Source organism: Pristiophorus japonicus, chromosome 12 (assembly GCF_044704955.1).
Source record: "Pristiophorus japonicus isolate sPriJap1 chromosome 12, sPriJap1.hap1, whole genome shotgun sequence".
NCBI classification, from domain to species: domain Eukaryota; kingdom Metazoa; phylum Chordata; class Chondrichthyes; family Pristiophoridae; genus Pristiophorus; species Pristiophorus japonicus.
The window spans coordinates 203,395,458-203,421,602 of record NC_091988.1 but is presented as its reverse complement, the minus strand read 5'-3'; the positions used below and the strand labels follow the sequence as shown (position 1 = coordinate 203,421,602).

General features: G+C 50.6%; 1 protein-coding gene across 1 annotated transcript in view; it reads left to right on the top strand.

Annotated features, from left to right (window-relative positions):
• kcnq2b (potassium voltage-gated channel, KQT-like subfamily, member 2b) overlaps positions 1-23,639 on the top strand; it is a 186,184-nt gene extending 162,545 nt beyond the window's left edge. Inside the window, exons 12-16 of the mRNA XM_070895140.1 lie at positions 4,088-4,305; positions 6,070-6,178; positions 7,396-7,527; positions 19,990-20,113; positions 22,875-23,639. Coding sequence (XP_070751241.1) covers positions 4,088-4,305; positions 6,070-6,178; positions 7,396-7,527; positions 19,990-20,113; positions 22,875-23,639 — 1,348 coding nt within the window. The remainder of the gene's footprint in view (positions 1-4,087; positions 4,306-6,069; positions 6,179-7,395; positions 7,528-19,989; positions 20,114-22,874) is intronic.
• Positions 23,640-26,145: the final 2,506 nt, after the last annotated feature.

Sequence of the window (26,145 nt, the reverse complement as noted above, 5' to 3'; positions counted from 1 at the left end):
CACTAAGCCACCTGTACCTGCCCCGTGCCCAGCGGCACTGCCAGGTGTGGCTTTGCTTCCCAATACAGGAAGTGAAAGCACGTTCACCGGGTTCAGTTGGGCTGAAGGTCTCTTTGGCTCTGCCCATGGTCAATTCTGAATGAATCAAATACTGAGAATATCCTGAGGTTTGGCCGAGGAACACTGTCTGGGAGATCGGATTCTGATTTTTAAAGAAACATTCCTTCACAATGTTGAATGTTCTTGTACTGAAACTGTATGTACTAAATGATTGGTGTACATATCAGTTTCTATGAAAGCATAACGGATTATTGTCATTTGTTATCTGGTGTGGCGGGAGAGACTAGAGGTCACTGAAGCTCTGGTAACCCAACAAAGGTCAGGTTGGATTGGCTAGCCCAGACCCTCACTGAAACTGGAACTCCCACCAGAGGTCATGGTGGCCCAGTCACCCAGGGAGAGAGTGGATGGAGATCAAGGCTCCCTACTGCCCCGGGAGCACTCGAGCACTGAGCCAACTGGAGATTGGAGGGGGAGGGAGAGTGGACAGTGGCACTGCCCCCTGACTGGCAGTAGCAAGAGGAATAATGGATAGGAGAGAGAATGCACGGGGCAAATGCAGGAATTGTATAAAAACACTTCAGTTGATTTCTAAGCGATGGAAAAAGTGTGAGTTTGTCTTGCGTTTCAGTCAGTGTCACACTCAGTACAGAGGGATCACTACTCATTTCAGAAGTGAATTTTAGAAGCAAATGTCAGTTCTACACTAGTGATTTGATTGGTTACCGTATTATCTTTTAAAACAAGGGACAGGAATCCTTTCATTTCCGGCGATTTCTCTGCATGAACTGTTTGAGTCCTGTCTTGTCTTTGCTAAGTGTCTCTCATGCTGCCTGGCCCTCCATTCTCTGCCCTGTGCTCCCAGCCTGCCCCCCCACCCTTCCCTCGGCACTGTGATTGGCCTGTGTGCATGCTCACTGACTCTCTGTGTGTGGGGAGGCCAGCGTTTTGTGGTGCTCCTGCAAGAGAGCCGTTCTGCTAACTTCTGTCACAGGCAGTGCCTGCTGCAGTACAAGGCCTGTTTGTGCACTTCAAAGGGTTTCATGGTCCGGGCTTCCTGCCGACCTTTTGTGTTAAATTTAGTCCCGATCTTTATTCCCAGTATGGAACCATGCATTCTTACAAACCTCGAGCGAATGAGCCGCAGATTTTGGTGCTGATATCTCCCGTTCCTTCTGTAGGTGTGGGGCACACCACTTGACAGGACAGTGCTGCTTGGCTGGTTTTGGAGTGGAGCTCTTGGCTCTAGTCACAGTTAGATACTGTGGCGATCAAATAATCCTCGGGGCACGGGAGTTCCCGAACCCCTGGACTGGGGGGGGGTGACTGTTGAGGAATGGGGAGAAGTTGACGAGAGGGTAGCAGACTTGGGTTGGATGGTAGAGATGTGAGGATGAACGTATCTTCTGGGGTTTTGCTTAAAAAATTTTCATAACAGCGAGCATAAATGTGGGGTAGAGTCCATGATAGGGGAGAGTGTACACGGGCTGTGGGAGGGGGGAGTGTACACGGGCTGTGGGAGGGGAGAGTGTACACGGGCTGTGGGAGGGGGGAGTGTACACGGATTGTGGGAGGGGAGAGTGTCCATGGGCTGTGGGAGGGGAGAGTGTACACGGGCTGTGGGAGGGGGGGAGTGTACACGGATTGTGGGAGGGGGGAGTGTACACGGGCTGTGGGAGGGGAGAGTGTACACGGGCTGTGGGAGGGGGGAGTGTACACGGATTGTGGGAGGGGAGAGTGTCCATGGGCTGTGGGAGGGGAGAGTGTACACGGGCTGTGGGAGGGGGGAGTGTACACGGGCTGTGGGAGGGGAGAGTGTACACGGGCTGTGGGAGGGGAGAGTGTACACGTGCTGTGGGAGGGGAGAGTGTCCATGGGAGGGGAGAGTGTACACGGGCTGTGGGAGGGGAGAGTGTACACGGGCTGTGGGAGGGGAGAGTGTACACGTGCTGTGGGAGGGGAGAGTGTCCATGGGAGGGGGGAGTGTACACGGGCTGTGGGAGGGGAGAGTGTACACGGGCTGTGGGAGGGGGGAGTGTACACAGACTGTGGGAGGGGAGAGTGTACACGGGCTGTGGGAGGGGAGAGTGTACACGTGCTGTGGGAGGGGAGAGTGTCCATGGGAGGGGGGAGTGTACACGGGCTGTGGGAGGGGAGAGTGTACACGGGCTGTGGGAGGGGGGAGTGTACACAGACTGTGGGAGGGGAGAGTGTACACGGGCTGTGGGAGGGGAGAGTGTACACGGGCTGTGGGAGGGGGGAGTGTACACAGACTGTGGGAGGGGAGAGTGTACACGGGCTGTGGGAGGGGAGAGTGTACACGGGCTGTGGGAGGAGATTCAATAGGTGGGTGAGTCCATGATAAGGTAGTTTTTATACTGAGAGAAGTTTAGGTTTAACGTGTGGAATGGCCTCTTCCCATTAATGTTTCTTCATGTTACGGACTGAGATGTTCCCAGATACTATCATACTTCACACAAGTTGGACAGCCCAGTAACAGGAGACAATCCAATCCCTGAATAAAGTCCGTCTGTTGCAAAAAGACGACAGCTGGATTAATAAAAGTTTACTGATGTTTCCTTTGTTTACAGATGTGAGCCGATGATGTAAATCACCCTCATAAAAATAACTGCCCGTTCTTCAGCTCCTTCCCCTGTTCCCAGAGGGAAGTAACGTGGCCCTCGCCCCCTCCCTCACCATGGGATGCCGGGTGAATCCAGCCCAGACACACACAGCCCCAGAGATCCCGGGACTACTGCACCAAACTACCCCAAACTCCACCCCAGGGGTACGGTGCAGAGCAGGGGCAGTGAACAATGGGGACAGAAGGGGACAGTGAGTTGGAAGGTCTGTTGGAGATCCAAGTTTGATTTGTAGAACAATCTGTCTTTTTTTAAGAAGCAGAGGGGAGGGTGTGTGTCAGTGTGTGCAGTAAGGGTGGGGGGAAGGGGTGTGTGTGTGTGTGTGTGTGTGTGGGGGGGGGCGGGGTCTGTGTGTGGGGTGGGGGGTCTGAGTATGTAGAGGGGGTCTGTGTTTGTGTGGGGGGGTCTGTGTTTGGGGGGTCTGTGTGTGGGGGTGGGGTCTGTGTGTGTGTGGGGGGTCTGTGTTTGGGGGGTCTGTGTTTGGGGGGTCTGTGTGTGGGGGTGGGGTCTGTGTGTGTGTGGGGGGTCTGTGTTTGGGGGGGCTGTGTTTAGGGGGGGTCTGTATATGTAGGGGGGTCTGTGTGTATGGGGGGGGATCTGTGTGTGTGTGCGGTGGGGGGGGTCTATGTGTATGTAGCGAGTGTCTGTGTGTGTGTGGGGGGGCTGTGTTTGGGGGGGGTCTGTGTATGCATGGGGGAGTCTGTGTGTATGGGGGGGGATCTGTGTGTGTGTGCGGTGGGGGGCTGTGTTTGGGGGGGGTCTGTGTATATGGGGGGGGGATCTGTGTGTGTGTGCGGTGGGGGGGGGTCTATATGTATGTAGCGAGTGTCTGTGTGTGTGTGGGCGGAGGGGTGTGGGGGGGGGTTCTGTGTGTGTGGGGGAGGGTGGTCTGTGTATGTGGGGTCGGTGTGTGTGTGTATGTAACGAGTGTGTGTGTGTGTGGGCGGAGGGGTGTGGGGTGGGGGTTCTGTGTGTGTGGGGGGGGTGGTCTGTGTATGTAGGGTCGGTGTGTGTGTGTATGTAACGAGTGTGTGTGTGTGTGGGCGGAGGGGTGTGGGGGGGGGGGTTCTGTGTGTGTGGGGGGGTGGTGGTCTGTGTATGTAGGGTCGGTGTGTGTGTGTATGTAACGAGTGTGTGTGTGTGTGGGGGAACAGACATGTCTCTCTCGGGTCGATGGGCTTTGAACAATGGGTGACACGGAGTTTCAGTGATCCCAGCGGAGAATGTTGTGCCCATTGCAGCTTTCAGCCTTCAGTGGATCCTGGCAGTGAGTGCGAGCCTCCAGGGATCTGAGAACCCATGCACCTTGCCGCTTATCCTGCTGTCTGTGCCCAGGGGAGGGTTTGCACTGAGACCTGTGTTGATGAAGGGCCTGTGTTTTACAGCAGCAAGGTCAGCCTGAGGGAGAGATTCTCCAGCCCCAAGGGTCCCAGTGCCAAAGGCAAAGGCTCCCCACAGAGCAGCATCCGCCGATCGCCCAGCGCCAACAACAGCATTGAAGGCAGTCCGGACAAGGTGCAGAAGAGTTGGAGCTTCACCGACAGAGCACGCTTCAGGCAGGCCTTCCGTCTGAAGGGCGCAGGGTCACGGCAGAACTCGGAGGGTGCGTGTGGGCGCTGACTCTCACATCAACCTCAGCTTCATTCATTGATTCACAAACCAGCATCCGCTTCAGCATCAGGCCACGAGTCGCTGGGCAGCGCTCTCGGCCTCGGGGTCACAAGGTCGTGGGTTCAAGTTCCCACCCCAGAGACTGAGCACAAAAATCCAGCCTGACACTCCAGTGCAGTGCTGAGGGAGTGCCGCACTGTCGGAGGCGCAGTGCTGAGGGAGTGCCGCACTGTCGGAGGCGCAGTGCTGAGGGAGTGCCGCACTGTCGGAGGCGCAGTGCTGAGGGAGTGCCGCACTGTCGGAGGGGCAGTGCTGAGGGAGTGCCGCACTGTCGGAGGCGCAGTGCTGAGGGAATGCCGCACTGTCGGAGGGGCAGTACTGAGGGAGCGCCGCACTGTCGGAGGGGCAGTACTGAGGGAGCGCCGCACTGTCGGAGGGGCAGTACTGAGGGAGCGCCGCACTGTCGGAGGGGCAGTACTGAGGGAGCGCCGCACTATCGGAGGGGCAGTACTGGGGGAGTGCCGCACTGTCAGAGGGGCAGTACTGAGGGAGTGCAGCACTGTCGGAGGGGCAGTACTGAGGGAGCGCCGCACTGTCGGAGGGGCAGTACTGGGGGAGTGCCGCACTGTCGGAGGGGCAGTGCTGAGGGAGGGCCGCACTGTCGGAGGGGCAGTGCTGAGGGAGGGCCGCACTGTCGGAGGGGCAATACTGAGGGAGCGCCGCACTGTCGGAGGGAGTGCTGTACTGATGGTAAACCAACATAGGTGAGACTGCACACATGGAGGTTAAAGTAACAGTGACCTCAGTCTTTAATAAGACACTCCAGAGTGAGGAACAGGCCTTAGGGCCGGCTTATATACAGTGCTCCCAATGGATGCTGGGATCCCTTGGGACTTCAGGGGATGCGCTCCCTGGTGGCGGAATATGGGAGTGCATGCGTTTACAGATACACAACACTACTTGCCTACTCAGGTGGACGTAAAAGATCGCTTGATTTTGAAACAGAGCTGGGGAGTTCTCCCCGGTTTCTTGCCCAAGTTTGTGAGGGATTTTGATATAGTGAATAAGGAGAAACTGTTTCTACCTGCAGAAGGGTCGGTAACCAGAGGACCCAGATTTAAGATATTTGGTAAAGGAACCCGAGGGGAGATGAGGCGACTTTCTTCTTTATGCAGCGAGTTGTTGTGCTCAGGAGTGCGCTGCTTGAAAGGGCGGTGGGAGCAGATTCAATAATAACTTTCAAAATTGGGTAAATAGTTGAAGGAAGAAAAATTGCAGGGCTATGGGGAAAGGGCGGGGGAGAGGGACTGATTGGATCGCTGTTTCACAGAACCGGCACAGACTCGATGGGCCGAATGGCCTCTTTCTGTACTGTAGGATGCGATGTAGTGTCTGGAGTGGAACTTAAATGCACAGAGGGCTGTGGATACTCAGTCGTTGAGTATATTCAAGACTGAGATCGATAGATTTTTGGACACTATGGGGATCGGGCGGGGAGGTGGAGTTGAGGTAGAAGATCAGCCCCGATCTTATTGAATGGTGGAGCGGGCTCGAGGGGCTGAATGGCCGACTCCTGCTCCTATTTCTTACGTTCTTTCTGACTGCGAGAGGAGAGTGCTACTAACTGACGACAGGTAGAATACTGAGTGTGAATTGGGAAAAGCCGTGAAATAGAGGGCTGACTCTGGGAGAAATACTGTTTGGGTTTGCGACCTGCCGCCGTGTGGATTTCCAATGTGCTTGCTCTGTGTTTCAGACCATTCCAGTCTGCCCGAGGAGGACATCCCAGACAACAGGAGCTATCAATGTGAGTTCATCACGGACGACTTAACCCCAGGACTGAAAATTTTGATCAGAGCCATGTGGTAAGACTTGAGTGGAAACTGCAGGTTGTCTCGGACCCTTTGGGAGCTGCGTCCCGGGTCAAGCCCTGCGACTTTAGGCCCTTGCAGGCAAGCGCGTGAGCAATGGTCTCTTTAATGAGGTGCTTGCGGGGTGGGGGGCTGATAGGGGGGAGATGGGGCGGTTACTGGCATCCTTGAAGCTGACAGGAGGCCGATGGAGCAATTCTAACTTCAGCCGGCGTGAGGCCCTGTCCATTATGAGGCCTGGGCCTCAGTTAGATTTCCAGGCAAACTGCGGTTGCCAAATCGGCGCTCCCATCACCACCCCCCCCCGACGGTGTCCCTGAGTGTCGGAGGCTGGGCAAGGGGAGGGCGATCCTGTAGGGGGAGAGGGGGGTACAGTGGGCCAACAGAACTCCCACCAATTCCCCGAGCTCCCCCCCAGCGGTCCCTTTACAGGAGGCCCACCGAAGGCCACACATGTCAGAGTGCGAGCCACGGAGGCTCCGCCCATCATGCACCTCCGAAATCGCCATGGGGGGGGGGGGGTCCTGTATGGTGTCACGTGACCCACAGCCTGCAGATCACGTGCCCCACAGCTTGAAGATCACGTGACCCCAGCCTGCAGATCATGTGACCCACAGCCTGAAGCAGGCAGATACTCGGCAGTAACAGGACCCCCCTTTCCCCAAGATGGCGGCAGCTGGAGCGCCAGCGTAACCGTGGTGGCATGTGACACTCCGCCATTTTCTAGCCGTTACCGCCCAGTCCACGCTGGCTGAAATGAGTTTAAAAAATAGGCCCAAGGGCCTTCGAGAGAGGAGGAAGGAAAAGTGTGTGTGGACTTTGCTCGGAGTGGTGGCAGCTGGTCTCCATGATGCACAAATTGGGGGAAAGGGGGCAAGCCGGGGCTCGCAGTGCTGATTATGGCCCAGTGACCCAATGCAGGAAGGCCAGCGTCAGGTAATTGACAGAACGGGGCTTGGCCGCGATGCCACCATAGTCGAATAGCTCCGCCACCCCCCCGCCCCCACCCCCGGTACCCGCTGCCGAGGCTCGCAGGGTGAAGAATGGTTAAGAAAGGGACCCGCAGAATGGTCCATCTCCCCAGCAAGGTTCGGCGCTCTCAAGGAAAGGGCGGGGAGAAAGCCCATGTGACGCAGACTGAATTGTCTTTCTCTTTGCTGTCCAGTCATTGAATTCCCCCACCCCTAACCGTCTGGGAACTTTCTTTGTAGCATTATGCGATTTCTCGTTTCCAAGCGGAAGTTCAAGGAGAGTTTGCGGCCTTACGACGTCATGGATGTGATCGAGCAGTACTCTGCAGGACACTTGGATATGTTGTCCAGGATCAAGAACCTGCAGTCCAGGCAAGGGCCCACTCTTATATTCAACACATTCCATCCCCCCCCCCCCCCCCTGGCCACATCATCCTCTATGTGCCCCGACCAGCTCCTTGCCCCTCAGTACTTGAGAAGGGCACTACTTGTCACACCACAGCGCACTGATTGGAGCCAGACAGTACCCAGTGTCATATATTACTGGTTGCTCTCATTTCTTTCAGAAGATAACATTATGGGGATATAGTATATGAGACTTGAGCATAAAATTCAGGCTGACACTCCCAGCGGAGTACTGAGGGAGCGCCGCACTGTCGGAGGGGCAGTACTGAGGGAGTGCCGCACTGTCGGAGGGGCAGTACTGAGGGAGTGCCGCACTGTCGGAGGGGCAGTACTGAGGGAGTGCTGCACTGTCGGAGGGGCAGTACTGAGGGAGCGCCGCACTGTCGGGGGGGCAGTACTGAGGGAGTGCCGCACTGTCGGAGGGGCAGTACTGAGGGAGTGCCGCACTGTCGGAGGGGCAGTACTGAGGGAGTGCCGCACTGTCGGAGGGGCAGTACTGAGGGAGCGCCGCACTGTCGGAGGGGCAGTACTGAGGGAGCGCCGCACTGTCGGAGGGGCAGTACTGAGGGAGCGCCGCACTGTCGGAGGGGCAGTACTGAAGGAGCGCCGCACTGTCGGAGGGGCAGTACTGAGGGAGTGCTGCACTGTTGGAGGGACAGTACTGAGGGAGTGCTGCACTGTCGGAGGGGCAGTACTGAGGGAGTGTTGCTCTGTCTGAGGGACAGTACTGAGGGAGTGCTGCACTGTCGGAGGGACAGTACTGAGGGAGTGCTGCACTGTCGGAGGGACAGTACTGAGGGAGTGTTGCTCTGTCTGAGGTGCCGTCTTTCTGATGAGACGTAAAACCGAGGCTCCGTCTGCCCCCTCAGGTGGATGTAAAAGATCCCATGGCCACTATTTCAAAGAAGAGCAGGGAGTTCTCCCCGGTGTCCTGGGGCCAATATTTATCCCCCAACCATCATCACTAAAACAGATTATCTGGTCATTATCACATTGCTGTTTGTGCGCAAATTGGCTGCCGTGGTTACCACATTACAACAGTGACTACACTCCTAAAGTACTTAATTGGATGCAAAGTATTTTGGGACGTCCTGAAGTCATGCAAGGCGCTATAGAAATGCAAGTCTTTAATGTGAGCCATGCCGTGGGGTGAGTGCAGCGAGCTCGGGGGGAACAGCTGACTGTGGACCTGTGGTTCCCAAAGCTCTCCCCCACTGGGGGTTTCCTCACCTTCTGTCTGGGTCTGTTGTAGACCCATTGATAGAGATCGATCACCGTGATTGGTCAACAACATTACCGTTGTATCATGTGACTGACAGAGTGGTAGAAGGCGAACTAGATGGACCTTAGCAATCCAAGAAAATAATCTCCTGATTTCCTGTGGAGTTGCTTATGGTGAGTGAGTCAATACACTGCTTTGTGTCTGAAGCATTATAACACACAGTGCATTACTAGCGCCACCACTGGTGGGAGGGTGTCATTACAGCGTGACCAGTTTACATGGACAGATCCCAGTATAAATGTTGACATTGGAGTTTATAATGGTAGAGTACACCGATTTAAGACTTTTAGCAAGAAATAATTATGCCTCCACCACAATAATTGGCTCCAATTGAACTTAGAGGGAAATTCTGCAGGGGAGAAGCTTCAAATTACACCCTGAGCCCCCCGCTGTGAGTTAGCGACTTTAACCCCTCAGGTACTTTATATCCTATAATAAGGGAGTTAGAGATATGCTGGTTGCTCAAGATTGAGGTCAGGTCTTGTTAAACAGTTTACAGCCAATAGAACCCCATCTCTCAAACAATGAGCCAGAAGGAACAGCTATCAAATTTGAAGTTATTTTTAAGATCGGACAAGAGTTAGAAGATAGATTTCACAGAGGTAAAAATCTCCAAACAATAATTAGGAAAACAGCAGCAAGGAAATGGGAAAGAATAGAGAAAGGATGAGCGGGATTCTTTAAACTTTAACGTCTAATTCAGATGACAATTAATTGGGTTTTTGGGTATTTAACCTAGTTTTGGGTTAATATTAGGAACACGGGAACAGGAGGAGGCCATTCAGCCCCTCGAGCCTGTTCCACCAATCAATGAGATCATGGCTGATCTCCTGGACTAGTTTCGATAGCCTAGATGGGTCGGAGAGGAATTTCCCAGAATTTTTCCCCCAAATTGGCCTGGGCTTTTATCTGTTTTTTTCCCCGCTCCCAGGAGATCCAATGGCTTGGGGAGGGGTGGAGTGTATATGTTGTGATACACAAGGTATCACAATTGTGTGGGACAGGCTCGATGGGGGCAGGTGGTCTTTACCTGTCCGTCATTGTTCGTAAGATCTCCGACCTAACTCCATATACCCATCTTTACCCCATATCCCTTAATACCTTTGGTTAACAGAAAGCTATCGATCTCAGATTTAAAATGAACAATTGAACCAGCATCAATTGCCACTTGTGGAAGAGAGTTCCAAACTTCTACTATCCTGTGTGTGTAGAAGTGTTTCCTAATTTCACTCCTGAAAGGTCTGGCTCTAATTTTTAGACTGTGTCCCTTAGTGCTAGACTCGCCCCTCTCCCCCCTGCCCCCCCAATCTGTCTACTATGATCAGATCACCCCTTAACCTACTGCGTACCAGACAATGCAACCCGAGTTTGTGTAATTGCTCCTCGTAATGTAACCCTTGGAGTCTGGGTATCATTCTGCTAAACTTACGCTGCACTCCCTCAAGGCCGATATATCCTTCCAGTAATAAAGCAATCCCATGTGTTGGAGATGATTTATTACTGTAATATTAGTGTTCGTTTCAATGCCACTGTGCATCAAGTTAAAGCAAACAGAACTGGAGTGACATGAACCTGCAGTCGGAGGATTGAGAAACATTTTATCATTCGACATATTTATTTAATTATTATATCAAAAAATCTTGTTTGACGTCATTTTCACTGTGGGAGGAAGATAGAACGATGTGAGGTGGACAAGGTGTGACCTGTGCACAAAGCACCACCATCTCCTGGCAATGTGCTGGTACTACAACACGTTGCCAGGACGTTTCAGGGACACCCTCAAAGCCTCCTCTGATAAAGTGCAAAATCCCCACTGACACCTGGGAGTCCCTGGCCAAAGACCGCCCTCAGTGGAGGAAGTGCATCCGGGAGGGCGCTGAGCACCTCGAGTCTCGTCGCCGAGAGCATGCAGAAACCAAGCGCAGGCAGCGGAAGGAGCGTGCGGCAAACCAGACTCCCCTCCCACCCTTTCCTTCAACCACTGTCTGTCCCAGTTGTGACAGAGACTGTAATTCCCGTATTGGACTGTACAGTCACTTTTACAGTGGAAGCAAGACTTCCTCGATTCCGAGGGACTGCCTATGATGATGATGATGATGACTACAGCAACCAAAAAAATCCCCACCAACGGATTAAAATGTATTAACCCTCCCCAACCCCAAAACCTTATCAGCGCAGAAACAGGCCATTGGGCCCCACGGGTCCGTGCCGGGGTTTATTCTCCACACCAGTCCCCTCCCACCCCTCTCCATCTCACCCCATCACCATATCCTTCTATTCCTTTCTCTCTCATGTGTTTATCCAGCTTCCCCTTAAATGCATCGATACTATTTGCCTCAGTGGTGGAACAGACTCGAGGGGCTGAATGGCCTGCTCCTGCAGAGGATATTTATATCTGCAGTGGCTGCCTATTGCTACACCTCACATGACTTTTATTCCTGACACGAACGGGAAGCTCCGATTGGAAAGCTGCTGGGTATCAATGTTATGACAGATTGCGTCACTGGGAATATCCTGACTAACAAACGTTAAACAGCGGGCAGAGGTGATCAGCAGTGCATTGCAGTTAGGAGAATCTAACGACTGACTTACACTCCGGCTGTTAGCTGGTGAGCGTGTCACCGGCAGACATGAGCAGGTTTCGACCTCCAAACGCCCAACAGTCCATCGACCAGTCACCTGAGCTCATAACAGAATGTGTCATCATTTCACAATGATCGGAAAGAAAATGCTTGATCATGTGTGTAATGTATTTGCTTCATGGGCTCTTTGCTTAAGAATTCATTGCAACACATTGCTATTAAGAACTAGTTGGTTTATTAGCAAAGGTTTAACAATCACACTACACATTACCAGTTCATCCACCGGGCTCACAACCACCTGCCCCATCGTGGATCCCCCGAACCCAACTGGCTGGGGTTTTATTGAGTCTTGTGAACATCACATGACTGGCTAAGCCACTCCCAACTCAACAGCTGTACAACTATTTTGGTTGAACCTGTAAATCAAATGCCCCCTTATTAAAGGGGCACCAAAACCGACAAATGAACAAATTAAACTTTAGACATTAAACAGATCAAATTAGAACTTGGTTGCCGGGGGTGATGATGCACTCCAGTCCCTCCGGCGCCCAGCTCTCGCGGAAGGCCGCGAGCGTACCGGTGGACACCGCGTGCTCCATCTCCAGGGACACCCTGGCTCGGATGTACAACAGTTCTACAACTATTTTGTTATCAGAAAATCAAGTGCCCCCTGATTAAAGTGGGGGGGGGGGCACACTCCAAAACACTTTTCAAGTGCCCCCTTGGTTTTTTTTAGGGTACTGAAACACAAATTATACAAGTGCCCCTGGCTAAAAGGGGGGGGGGGGCACTAAAACCGGCAGATTAAACAAATTAACATTTAGACATAAAATCAAATTAAAATTTGGTTGCCGGGGGTGATGATGCGCTCCAGTCCCTCCGGTGCCCACCTCTCACGGAAGGCCGCGAGCGTACCGGTGGACACCGCGTGCTCCATCTCCAGGGACACCCTGGACCGGATGTAGCATACTCACAGGTGCATACATTGCAATTTGTAAAAAGATTAAAAGGAAACTTGTACACCTTGTGCTGAGTTCTCGAGTGCATGTGGACAATGCGAGAGCGGGCAGGCTTACTGCTGGTGTCGGGCTTGAGAGTTCTGGAGGTAGAGTGTGACACTCACAGATTTACTCGAGGAAATGATGCTGGAATCTCCAGGGGGCTGCGGGAGAGGCCAGTGGGACAGTTGCTGAGCTGTCGCAGGGTGATGGGGCCCGAGGGTCTTCTCAACGTTCTTTACTCTGGAGAGCGGGGAGGCCATTTCGTCATTCCTCTCCCGTGATCTTCACTCTCGGTTAGCACTGCCATTCCACGGGTTTGGTAGCAGCAAGTGTGCGTTCCACAGTGGGTCTCTGGCCATAACCGAAAGGTGCCTGCCGACCCGGAGAGGAAAGTTCACAGTGTGGTCATCAACGGAGCGGTGTAACTATCAGAAGGTCAGAGCCACACAAGGCCGCGATACACGATGGCAGTCGGTCAGAGACTTGGGGCTGCCGCATGGTCCCTCTCCAGACACGGACTGTCTCAGCAAGTTTCTGGAGAGACCACAAAATGGAGCCACGAGCGTCAAACGGATTCCTCTAAGACAGCCTTTCCTGCCAGCCCCCTGGACACTGGCCACACTGTCTGCTTGATATTCTTACTGTTGATACGATTTCCTTCCATTGCCTCACGTTGCTTCATTATACATTCTGCTGGTGTTCTCTTGTATTTTACTCTGCCAGGATAGATATGATTGTGGGCCCCCCACCCCCTTCAACCCCCCGGCATAAGAAGCTAAAAGGAGTACTCGCCACTTCCAAAGATTCAATCCATTTCTCTCCTAGGTTAGCACAGCAACAGATTGCTTCTTACTCTTCACTCAAATGTTGTCATTTAAACAGCCAACCCCCTTCTCCAGGGTTTTGAGGTGCAGATTTAAAAAACAAAACAAAAAGAAAATCTATTCAAGATTTCTTCAAACAATTTGCTTGAAGTTAAGTGTAAGATGCACTCAGTACCGGCTCGCTGTTGCAGTTCTGTGACCTCGGACCAGAGGGTAAGTAATCAGTGAGGTGATCGATGAAGGGGTTTTGCTGGAAGTGCTTGCACTGCACTGCGGGAAACTACCAAAAAAAAACGCTTTTTTCATTTCTTTTAAATGATTGGGAATGTTTGTGATCCTGACGCCAGGAAGTAAGCAAGAACCAAAATCGTTTGCACTTTGGATTTGAAGTTGCTAATCATCATTTGCATGGAAGCATGAAACAGAGTAAAGCATGGACAGGTCACGAGGCAAGGCCGCTGCACGCTGTCAATGGATCTTCCCCACCCCCCTCAGGGGACCCAGATGATGTTGGCATGCTGCCGCTTGGGTTGGGCAAATGGTGGACAACCAAATATCAACACCGCTCAAAGGCTTTGGACAAAGGAAGCAACAAATACCTCCCCCTGGGCAGAGGGAACCCATGATTGGACTGCTGACCCAATCATTGGCTCTCCGCTAATGCTGTCGTGCATGGACCTGTACCTGGGGAGCAGCTCCTGGGCTTGGGAATGTTTAATCAGCTTGATGAGGTGGTTCAGTGCACACGTTTGCTGCTGGTGAATTTTAAAATTCTCATCCTTGTTTGCAAATCCCTCCATGGCCCTCGCCCCTCCCTATCTCTGTAATCTCCTCCAGCCCCACAACCCTCCCAAGATCTCTGCGCTCCTCCAATTCTGGCCTCTTGAAAAAAAACCCACTTCCATCGGTCCATTGGTGGCTGTGCTTTCAGCCGACTGGGCCCTCAGCTCTGGAACTCCCTCCCGAAACCTCTCCGCCTCTCTATCCTTTAAGACGCTGCTTAAAACCTTCCACTGTGACCATCGCCTGTCCTCATATCCCCTTATTTGGCTCGGTGTCAATGTTTGTCTAATTGCACTCCCGCTTTGGGATGCTTGACTATGTTAAAGGTGCCTGATAAATCCAAGTTATTTCCTGTCCTAGCACAGGTGACCAATACGAGGTACCGTTTCACAGTAATAAAACGTCCCCAGAATCTTCATCGGAGCGTTACCAAGCAACATTTGACACTGAGTCCATAAGTAGAAATTAGGACAGATGATCAAGAGCTTGAGCAAAGCGGGAGATTTTAAGGAGCGACTTAAAGGAGGAGAGAGCGGTAGAGGCAGGGAGGTTTAGAGAGGGAATTCCAGAGCTTAGGGCCCAGGCAGCTGAAGGTACGGCCACCGATGGTGGGGTAATGAAAATCAAGGATGCTCAAACATAGAGAATAGGTGCAGGAGTAGGCCATTCAGTCCTTCGAGCCTGCACCGCCATTCAATGAGTTCATGGCTGAACATGCAACTTTAGTACATGAGGGCAGAATTGGAGGAGCGCAGGGGAGTTGTGAGGCTGGAGGAGATTACAGAGATCGGGAGGGGTGAGGGCATGGAGGGATTTTCTCCAACCAAGGTGAAATGTGGAAAGCCAACTATTCATCCAGTTAAGATCACCTAACGCAGCACAGATCAAGGTCCGACTCAGGAGCTTCCTAATCTTAGTGTCAGAGTAGCGCACAGTAACGGTTCTCTACCCCTCCCCACCAACCCCCGTCCATTCAGCTCGGCCCCTACGTGGAATTAGTTCATCTATAGATCCGAGCACAGTTCCTGTTCGGGCCTCAACTCACTCCCGGCCACAAGGGCAGATGATGGGGGAAATGGACAATCTGGGTAGGGTCACGTTTCTGAGATTGGCGTTAAGGAACATTGCTGGGCAAGGGTAGAGGAAAGTCTGACCTGCCCTGGCAGTGCCTCATGCTGCCACTGGATTCCCGATCAGAAAGCTTTATCAGCCAGCGCACTCGCCTCGGAGTCAGAACAATCATCATAGAATCACAGGAGCATAAGATCATAGAAGTTTACGGCACGGAAGGAAGCCATTTCGGCCCAGCGTGTTCACGCCGGCCAACAAAAAGCTATCCCGCCTAATCCCACTTTCCAGCTCTCGGTCCATAGCCCTGTAGGTTACGACACTTTGTGCACATCCAAGTACTTTTTAAATGCGATGAGGGTTTCTGCCTCTACCACCCTTTTAGGCAGTGAGTTCCAGACCCCCACCACCCTCTTCTTGAAGAAATTTCCCCTCAAATCCCCTCTAAACATCCTACCAATTACTTTAAATTTATGCCCTTTGGTTTTTGATCTCTCTGCTAAGGGAAATAGATCCTTCCTATCCACTCTATCCAAGCCCCTCATAATTTAAACACCTCAATGAAGTCTCTTCTCAGCCTCCTCTGTTCCAATGAAAACAACCCCAGCCTATCCAATCTGTCCTCATAGCTTAGATTCTCCACTCCCGGCAACATCCTTGTAAATCTCCTCTGCACACTTTCCAGTGCAATCATGTCCTTCCTGTAATGTGGTGACCAGAACATCACGCAGTACTCCAGTTGTGGCCTAACCAATGTTTTATACAGTTCAAGCATAACCTCCCTGCTCTTGTATTCTGTGCCTCAGCTAATAAAGGCAATTATTCCATATGCCTTCTTAACCACCTTATCTACCTGGCCTGCTACCTTCAGGGATCTGTGGACCTGCACTCCAAGGTCCCTCTGTTCCTCTACACTTCTCAGTGTCCTACCATTTAATGTGTATTCACTTTCCTTGTTAGAATAGACTGACAAATGCTACTTAAAGGGTTGACAGTGGATAGGCAATGGCAGACATTTATAGATCACATGGATAAACTTCAACAATTGTACATCCCTGTCTGGAGTAAAAATAAAATGGGAAAGGTGGCTCAACTGTGGCTAACAAGGGAAATTAGGGATAGTGTTAAATCCAAGGAAGAGGCATATAAATTGGCCAGAAAAAGCAGCAAACCTGAGGATTGGGAGAAATTTAGAATTCAGCAGAGGAGGACAAAGGGTTTAATTAGGAGGGGGGAAATAGAGTATGAGAGGAAGCTTGCCGGGAACATAAAAACTGACTGCAAAAGCTTCTACAGATATGTGAAGAGAAAAAGATTAGTAAAGACAAACGTAGATCCCTTGCAGTCAGATTCAGGTGAATTTATAATAGGGAACAAAGAAATGGCAGACCAGTTGAACAAATACTTTGGTTCTGTCTTCATGAAAGAAGACACAAATAACCTTCCGGAAGTACTAGGGGACCGAGGGTCTAGTGAGAAGGAGGAACTGAAGGATATCCTTATTAGGTGGGAAATTGTGTTAGGGAAATTGATGGAATTGAAGGCCGATAAATCTCCAGGGCCTGATAGTCTATATCCCAGAGTACTTAAGGAAGTGGCCCTAGAAATAGTGGATGCATTGGTGATCATTTTCCAACAGTCTATCAATTCTGGATCAGTTCCTATGGACTGGAGGGTAGCTAATGTAACACCACTTTTTAAAAAGGGAGGGAGAGAGAAAGCAGGTAATTATAGACCGGTTAGTCTGACATCAGTAGTGGGGAAATGGTTGGAATCAATTATTAAGGATGAAATAGCAGCGCATTTGGAAAGCAGTGACAGGATTGGTCCAAGTCAACATAGATTTATGAAAAGGAAATCATGCTTGACAAATCTTCTGGAATTTTTTGAGGATGTAACTAGTAGAGTGGACAAGGGAGAACCAGTGGATGTGGTGTATTTGGACTTTCAAAAGGCTTTTGACAAGGTCCAACATAAGAGATTGCTTTGGTAACATAAAATTAAAGCACATGGTATTGGGGGTAATGTACTGACGTTGATAGAAAACTGGTTGGCAGACAGGAAGCAGAGAGTTGGGATAAACGGGTCCTTTTCAGAATGGCAGGCAGTGACCAGTGGGGTGCCGCAGGGCTCAGTGTTGGGACCCCAGATATTTACAATATACATTAATGATTTGGATGAAGGAATTGAGTGTAATATCTCCAAGTTTACAGATGACACTAAACTGGGTGGCAGTGTGAGCTGTGAGGAGGATTCGTAAGAGGCTGCAGGGTGATTTGGACAGGTTAGGTGAGTGGGCAAATGCATGGCAGATGCAGTATAATGTGGATAAATGTGAGGTTATCCACTTTGGTGGCAAAAACACGAAGGCAGAATATTATCTGAATGGTGGCAGATTAGGAAAAGGGGAGGTGCAACTAGACTTGGCTGTCATGGTACATCAGTCATTGAAAGTTGGCATGCAGGTACAGCAGGCGGTGAAGAAAGCAAATGGTATGCTGGCTTTCATAGCTAGGGGTTTTGAGTATAGCAGCCGGGTGGTCTTACTACAGTTGTACAGGGCCTTGGTGAGACCTCACCTGGAATATTGTGTTCAATTTTGGTCTCCTAATCTGAGGAAGGACGTCCTTGCTATTGAGGGAGTGCAGCGAAAGTTCACCAGACTGATTCCAGGGATGGCTGGACTGACATATAAGGAGAGACTGGATCGACTGGACCTGTATTCACTGGAGTTTAGAAGGATGAGAAGCAATCTTATAGAATCATATCAAATTCTGATGGGACTGGACAGGTTAGATGTGGGAAGAATGTTCCTGATGTTGGGGAAGTCCAGAACAAGGGGACATAGTCTTAGGATAAGGGGTAAGCCATTTAGGACTGAGATGAGGAGAAACTTCTTCACTCAGAGAGTTGTTAACCTGTGGAATTCCCTACCGCAGAGTGTTGTTGATGCCAGTTCATTAGATATATTCAAGCGGGAGTTAGATATGACCCTTACGGCTAAAGGGATTAAAGGGTATAGAGAGAAAGCAGGAAAGAGTACTGAGGTGAATGATCAGCCATGATCTTATTGAATGGTGGTGCAGGCTCGAAGGGCCGAATGGCCTACTCCTGCACCTATTTTCTATGTTTCTAGCCCTCCCCAGATGCATTACCTCACACTTCTCTGGATTGAATGCCATTTGTCACTGATCTGCCCACCTGACCAGTTGATTGATATCTTCCTGCAGTCCACAGCTTTCTTCTTCATTATCAACCACACAGACAATTGTAGTATCATCTGCAAACTTCTTAATCATACCCCCTATATTAAAGTCTAGATCATTCATGTATATCACACAAATCAAGGGACCTAGTACTGAGCCTGCGGAACCCCACTGGAAACATCCTTCCAGTCACAAAAACACCCATCAACCATTACCTTTGCTTCCTGCCTCTGAGCCCATTTTGGATCCAACTTGCCACTTTGCCCTGGATCCCACGGGCTTTAACCTTCATGACCAGTCTGCCATGTGGGGACCCTCCTGGTTACCTCCTCGAAAAATTCAATCAAGTTAGTCAGACACGACCTTCGCTTAACAAATCTGTGCTGACTGTCGTTGATTAATCTGTGTCTTTCTAAGTGAAGATTGTGGCTCAAGTCCCACACCGAAGACTTGAGCACTAAAATCTCGGCTGACACTCCAGTGCAGTGTTGAGGGAGTGCTGCACTGTTGGAGATGTCGTCTTTTGGATGAGACGTCAAACTGAGGCCCCGTCTGGCCCCTCAGGTGAACGCAAAAGATCCCACGGCACTATTTTGAAGAAGAGCAGGGGAGCTCTCCTCGGTGTCCTGGGGTCAATATTTATCTCTCAATCAACATCCCCCCCAAAAATCAGATTACCTGGTCATTATCACATTGCTGTTTGTGGGAGCTTGCTGTGTGCAAATTGGCTGCTGCATTTCCCACATTACAACAATAACTACACCCCTAAAGTACTTCATTGGCTGAGAAGCATTTTGGGATGTCTTGAGGTTGTGAAAGACGCTATAGAAATATTTTTTTTTCTTTTTAAGAAACAGAACATTGAGCAGCAGACCATTGCAACACCCAATACTGAATACTGGACCAATGCTCAAGCTGTTCTCCCATTAACTCCTCCAATTAGGAATTGTGGTTGTTGTACATGCAGATTAATATTACCAAGCAACCAAACACCACCACCCCTGATTGGATGGTTAATGATTGTCCTGCTGGATCGTGGCTGGAGGCAGGTCCGGTCGATTCAAAGCACGGCTGCTGGATTTCCAGTGGGTGTCTCTGGGAGTGGATCTGACCATTCCGCCGCTCCCTGAGATCATCCATTCGGGATATCCGTTTTGAATCCGTTGCGCCCATGTATAGATGCCGAGGTCGATATTAACGTCCAGTGGGTCATTGAGTGCCAGCCTTTGCCCAGCTTGGGGGCATCACGTTCGTTTGGCAGACACGGTGGCCCTGGTCAAAGTCTCCATTCCCAACCTGTCATTGCTTGGTATCTGTGTGCATTCATTGTCCCCAGTCCCTCGGTCTGAGTCCTGTGCATGCAACTGTCACTCTGCCAAACTGCATATGAAGCATCCCTTGGTAACGTCTGTCTAATAACTGTTGAGTTATATTTTAGGGTTTTACTCCACCATCCCTCCCGCCCCGCCCCCCTCACAAAAGAGAAGAAATACCCACCCAACCCCCCCTGGAAAAGAATCATTTTGTTTGCCTCGACACAGATCTATCTATCCCTTCCAAGAGCTCTGATAATCTTTAACCGTTTGCCTTGCCTTTGCTAACTATGGGGTTAGCCCCTGTGTGTCGGGGGCAGATTGACATTGTAATCTATTACCTGAGATGTCTGTGTGCCCCCTATGGTAGAGTCGACCAAATCGTTGGCCGCGGCCCCCAGTTGCCGGAGAAGGATCGATCCAAGGTCCCGGCAGAGTCTGAGGCCCCTGAAGATCCGAGTATGATGGGCCGGCTCGGGAAGATGGAGAGACAGGTAAAGAACGTCACCTTCCTGTTAAAAATCTCCCGATAATGAGGAGATATTCCACCAACAAATTAAAGACTAGCATAAGGATGGGATCCAGGGCAAAGTGGCAAGTTGGATCCAAAATTGGCTCAGAGATAGGAAGCAAAGGGTAATGGTTGATGGGTGTTTTTGTGACTGGAAGGATGTTTCCAGTGGGGTTCCGCAGGGCTCAGTGCTGGGTACCTTGCTTTCTGTGGTATATATTAATAACTTGGATGTGAATGTTAGGGGCATGATTAAAAAGTTTGCAGATGACATTACAATTGGCTGTGTGGTTAATAATGAAGATGAAAGCTGTAGACTGCAGGAAGTTATCAATACACTGGTCAGGTGGGCAGAACAGTGGCAAATGGAATTCAATCCGGAGAAGTGTGAGGTAATGCATTTGGGGAGGTCTAACAAGGCAAGTGATACACATTAAATGTTAGGACACTGAGAAGTGTAGAAGAACAGAGGGACCTGGGAGTGCAGGTCCACAGATCCCTGAAGGTAGCAGGCCAGGTAGATAAGGTGGTTAAGAAGGCATATGGAATACTTGCCTTTATTAGTCGAGGCATGGAATACAATAGCAAGCAGGTTATGCTTGAACTGTATAAAACACTGGTTAGGCCACAGCTGGAGTACTGCGTGCAGTTCTGGTCACCACATTACAGGAAAGATGTGATTGCACTGGAGAGGATGCAGAGGAGATTTACGAGGATGTTGCCTGGACTGGAGAATTTTAGCTATGAGGAAAGATTGGATAGGCTGGGGTTGTTTTCTTTGGAACAGAGGAGGCTGAGAGGAGACCTGATTGAGGTGTATAAAATTATGAGGAGCCTGGATAGAGTGGATAGGAAGGACCTGTTTCCCTTGGCAGAGGGATCAACAACCAGGTGACATAGATTTAAAGTAATTGGTAGGAGGTTTAGAGGAGATATGAGGGAAATGTCTTCACCCAGAGGGTGGTGGGGGTCTGGAACTCACTGCCTGAAAGGGTGGTAGAGGCAGAAACCCTCACCACATTTAAAAGATACTTGGATGTGCACCTGAAGTGCCGTGACCTACAGGGCTACGGACCGAGAGCTGGAAAGTAGGATTAGGCTGGGTAGCTCTTGGTCGGCCGGCGCGGACACGATGGGCCGAAATGGCCTCCTTCCGTGCTGTAAATTTCTATGATTCTATGATTTTATAAGAATTAGGAGCAGGAGTCAGCCATTCGGCCCCTCGAGCCCGCTCCGCCATTCAATCAGATCATGGCTGATCTTCGACCTCAACTCCATTCCCTGGCCGATCCCCATATCCCTCGATTCCCTTAATATCCAATAATCTATCGATCTTTGTCTTGAATATACTCAACGACTGAGCCTCCAAACCCCTCTTGGGGCTTGAAATTCGGGTCCGCTAAATGGGCCAGAATCTGGTGACATAGAATGAGATTGAATTTACAGCACAGAAACAGGCCAGTCAGCCCAATGGTCCCTGCTGGTCGGTCTGTGTTACCTTGCAATTCCGATGGATTGTGGGAGGGCCGTGGGTAGATTATCTCGGTAGAAGGAACGGCCGATATATTTCCAAGTCAGGATGGTGTGTGACTGGGAGGGGAACGTGGAGGTGGTGGTGTTCCCAAGCGCCTGCTGTCCTTGTCCTTCTAGGTGGTAGAGGTCGCGGGTTTGGGAGGGGCTGCTGATTGAGCCAAGTGAATCCGATCAGATTTCTTGCTCTGTAATGTCACCTCACTGAGGATCGAAACAGCTTAACAATTCGAGCCAAGCCTCACCTCGCCCAGTGTTAACTTGATCCATCTTCGGAGATGTGGTGCAAGTGACAATTGTTCGATTGTTAGACTCCTCGGTTCTGTTATCATAAATATTGGGCAGTGGGAGCCAATTCCCATAAAATGAGAATACTCGCACTGCTTGCGTGGGACTGAAGCCAAGGCATTAGCTACGGAGGTTCAGGTCTGTAACATCGAGCTTGGGTGGAAGGAAAGACTTGAGGGAGAGTGGGCCTTTCATAGATCTGTAAGAAAGAAGGAATCAGAGTAGGAGAAGGTGTGATGAGTCTTTCAACAGAGTGAAGATGCAGGTGTGGGAAACAAGAACTTCTAGAGTGGAGTGCTTTGGAGTTTCGGAGGAGCAGAGAAAGTTTGGTCACGGGAACAAAATGGAGAACATCAAGATGGGTTGGTTCACGGGGAAGAGAAGCTGGAGGTGAGAGAAGGAACGGCTGTCTGATGATGAGCAAGGCAAATCGATCACTTATCATTTCTGTTATTGGTTTTACCCTCAATAATTGATCTGTGAATGTCAAGGAATTGGTCAAAGGAAGCTTCATTGTCTGGGGATGTTTGGATTCTAGGGAAATCAAGGGATATGAGGGGGCTGGACAGGGTAGATGCAGAGAGAATCTCGAACTAGAGGGCATAGTTTCAGAATAAGGGGTCGCCGATTTAAAATGGAGATGAGGAGGAATTTCTTCTCTCAGAGGGTCATCGTTCTGTGGAATTCCCTGCCCCAGAGAACTGTGGAGGCTGGGTCATTGAACAGATTTAAGGTGGAGATAGACAGATTTTTGAATGATAAGGGAGTAAAGGGTTACGGGGAGCGGGCAGGCAAGTGGAGCTGATCAGCCATGATCTTATTGAATGGCGGAGCAGGCTCGAGGGGCCGTATGGCCGACTCCTGCTCCTATTTCTTATATTCTTATGGTTAATGGGCGGTGTTAACAGGTTCTCTGTGTCCTCCAGGTGCACTCGATGGAGAAGAAGCTGGACTTCCTGGTGAACATCTACATGCAACGGATGGGCATCCCACAGTCGGAGACCGAGGCCTACTTCATTGCCAAGGAGCCGGATCCTGCTCCACCATACCACAGCCCGGTGGACAACCGGGAGCTGTGCGAGAAGAACACAAACGCCAACAAGATGTTGCGGTCGTGCAGCCTGACCGCGCACAGGCCGTTCCCGGGGCTCGGAGGGACCGCCCTGGCCCCCAACGGCTGCCCGCCATCAACCTCATCACACCAACACTCGACCAACGGGCTGAGCCGGCAGAGTCGCGGCACTCTGACCTTCATAACCTCGCCAGTGGGCGACGGGGCCTTTGTCCGAATCCCGCCTCCGCCCTCCGTCTCGCACGACAAGATATCGGGGCACGGCAGCTATGGGAGGGGGGGTGCAGAGTACAGCCGGCCGGACGACCGCTGCTGCAAGCACCAGGAGGACGCGCTGAAAGAACGGGAGAGCGACACGTCCATCTCCATCCCCTCCGTCGATCACGAGGAACTCGAGCGCTCGTACAGCGGCTTCAGCATCTCGCAATCGAAGGAGAACCTGGAGGCGGCCAACAACACTCCCTACGGCGGGGTCACGCCCTGGTCCAAAGTCCGGCTGTACATCGCAGAAGGGGAGTCTGACACTGACTCGGAAGCATGCACCCCGTGCGGCCCCCCACCCAGGTCAGCGACCAGTGATGGGCCGCACTGCGACTTTGCATGGTCTTCATCCAAGTAGACAGAGGCTGCTGTTCCTCTTGGGGAAGAAAAGTGACACCGAGAACGGGCTGGAGTTTCCGGTCACGGGTTCGCTGGGAACGACACGCAGTCCTTTCCGCGAACGCAATGACAGGGGCGAGGGAAACACCTTGGCGACCAGAGTGGTACATTGTATGTGGGTCACCTTCTGGACTGCCAACTGTGAAGTGCTGGCCCTCATGGGGCCCAGGGCAGCTGAAGCTGAGAGTTGCCTGAACCCTGTCCCATCAACCATTCACACACTGCATCACATCTCGATCTCGTCACCAGAGAGAATCAGAGAGAAACACCATTTTGACCACCACGGATTTAGGCTTGTGACCAATGAATGTATGTTTGACGCCTTCTTAATGTCACGCGCACGTGGTCTAAGCCACTGGGGAGGTGGGACATTGGAAAAACGGGGATCTTTGCAAGCATCAAAGTGGGCTGCAGAGGGAGAAAGACGGGCAGTCCGTGGGGTGACCGTGTTGGATTGTTCTTAAATTAGAAAGAGGAATTGGGGAAGGAGAAATGGTAAGGGAAGCAGCGTCATTATAGGGCAATATTGAGAAAGCTTGTGTTAAATACAGGGTAAACATCTTTTGTTTAGTATTACTGCATTCCTGGGTATTTTTGACCTAAAACATGTTTAAACCTAATTACCATAAAATGTATTAGTTGTCGGGGGCTGGCAGAGGGTGGTGTTGGGAGGGGGGTACGGGGGGTACAGTCAGCCCCTTTGGTGAATGCCTCCTCCGGCACAAACACTGAGCATATTTCCTTCACGTAATGACCCTTCCTATAATCTGCTTTCTATTTGATCCCCGAGAGCATCGGTGGCTGTCAGGATCTTACAATAAACTGCTATATCATGATACGCGAGAACGAGAACGTTTGGAACGTGAAAAGGCCGTTCGGCCCATCAAGTTCACTCTGCATAGAACGTAAGAAATAGGAGCAGGAGTCGGCCATTCGGTCCCTCGAGCCTGCTCCACCATTCAATAAGATCATGGCTGATAGACTCTGTACATGTTTTTATTTCATGGCTTCCTCTCCTCAACCAGCAATCTGTTGGTCCCCAGCTTTGAGGAACACTGAATTCTTTCCCCTATCTGCTCCACACACAATCAAACAGCCCTCTTAATATCTCTCACCCCTAAATCCCCCTTCCCAACAGATTTGGGTCTCCGTGTTAAAGATTTAATTTGACTCTGATCCAATTCTCCTCTCAGTCTTTTATCCAATGGCTGGTTTTCGCAGTTGGGTTGGATGTGGTTCTAAGTTTATGGGTTCGACTTCAACACAGGCTGTGCATCTTTTGCAAAATTCCCCTCAGAATTAACTTCAATAACAACAACAACTTGTAATTATATAGCACCTTTAACGTAGTAAAATGTCCCAAGCCGCTTCACAGGAGACAAAACATTTGACACCGAGCCACATAAGGAGAACTAGTACACTTTAAAATTGTACATATCACTACACTACTCTGAAAACTCCAGTGCAGTGCTGAGGGAGGGCAGCACTGTCGGAGGTGCCGTCTTTTGGTTGAACCGAGGCCCCATCTGCCCTCAGGTGGACATAAAAGATCCCACGGCCACTATTTTGAAGAAGAGCGGGGGAGTTATCCCTGGTGTCCTGGCCAATACTTATCCCTCAATCAACAACATAAAAAAAACATTATCTGGTCTGTTTGTGGCCACATTGTTTGTTGTGGGAGCTTGCTGTACGCAAATGTTCTTATAACCAATAAGGGAATTAAGGGTTACGGGGAGCGGGCGGGTAAGTGGAGCTGAGTCCACGGCCAGATCAGCCATGATCTTATTGAATGGCGGAGCAGGCTCGAGGGGCTAGATGGCCTACTCCTGTTCCTAATTCTTATGTTCTTATGTTCTTAAATTGGCTGCTGCGTTTCCCACATTACAACAGTGACTACATTTCAAAAAGTACTTCATTGGTTCTGAAGCGATTTTGTACGTCCTGGGGATATGAAAGATGCTATAGAAATGCAAGTCTTCTTGGAAGCTGAGCAGGGATTGGCCTTCGGTGATTACTCCTGGGGACACCAGGTGTAGGAGGTGTTTGCTGCCCCTCGAGGCTGGGGTAGGACACATTCCTGGAGGTATCATCGCATGACCTCCCATCGCGAACTGCCATTGGTCCATCCTCCAGGCACACTGCCTTCCCATGGTCAATTGGAAAACGAATAGACTATTACCCAATTGGATTAACCCTGACTGTCAGTCAGACAATCTTTTCCCCCAATCTCCAATATTTTTACAACTAATAAATGAAAATGTTCAAAGACAATAATACATTTTTTAATGCCCCAATGATTATTGTCCCTGATTAACATTGTAAAACCACCCAAAGTGCTTCACAGTTGCGTTATCCGATAAAATGTGGCACTGAACCACATCAGAAGGTATTAGGACAGGTGACCAAATGATGGGTAAAAATTTTACGAGCATTTTAAAGGAAGAGACAGAGGTGGAGAGATTTAG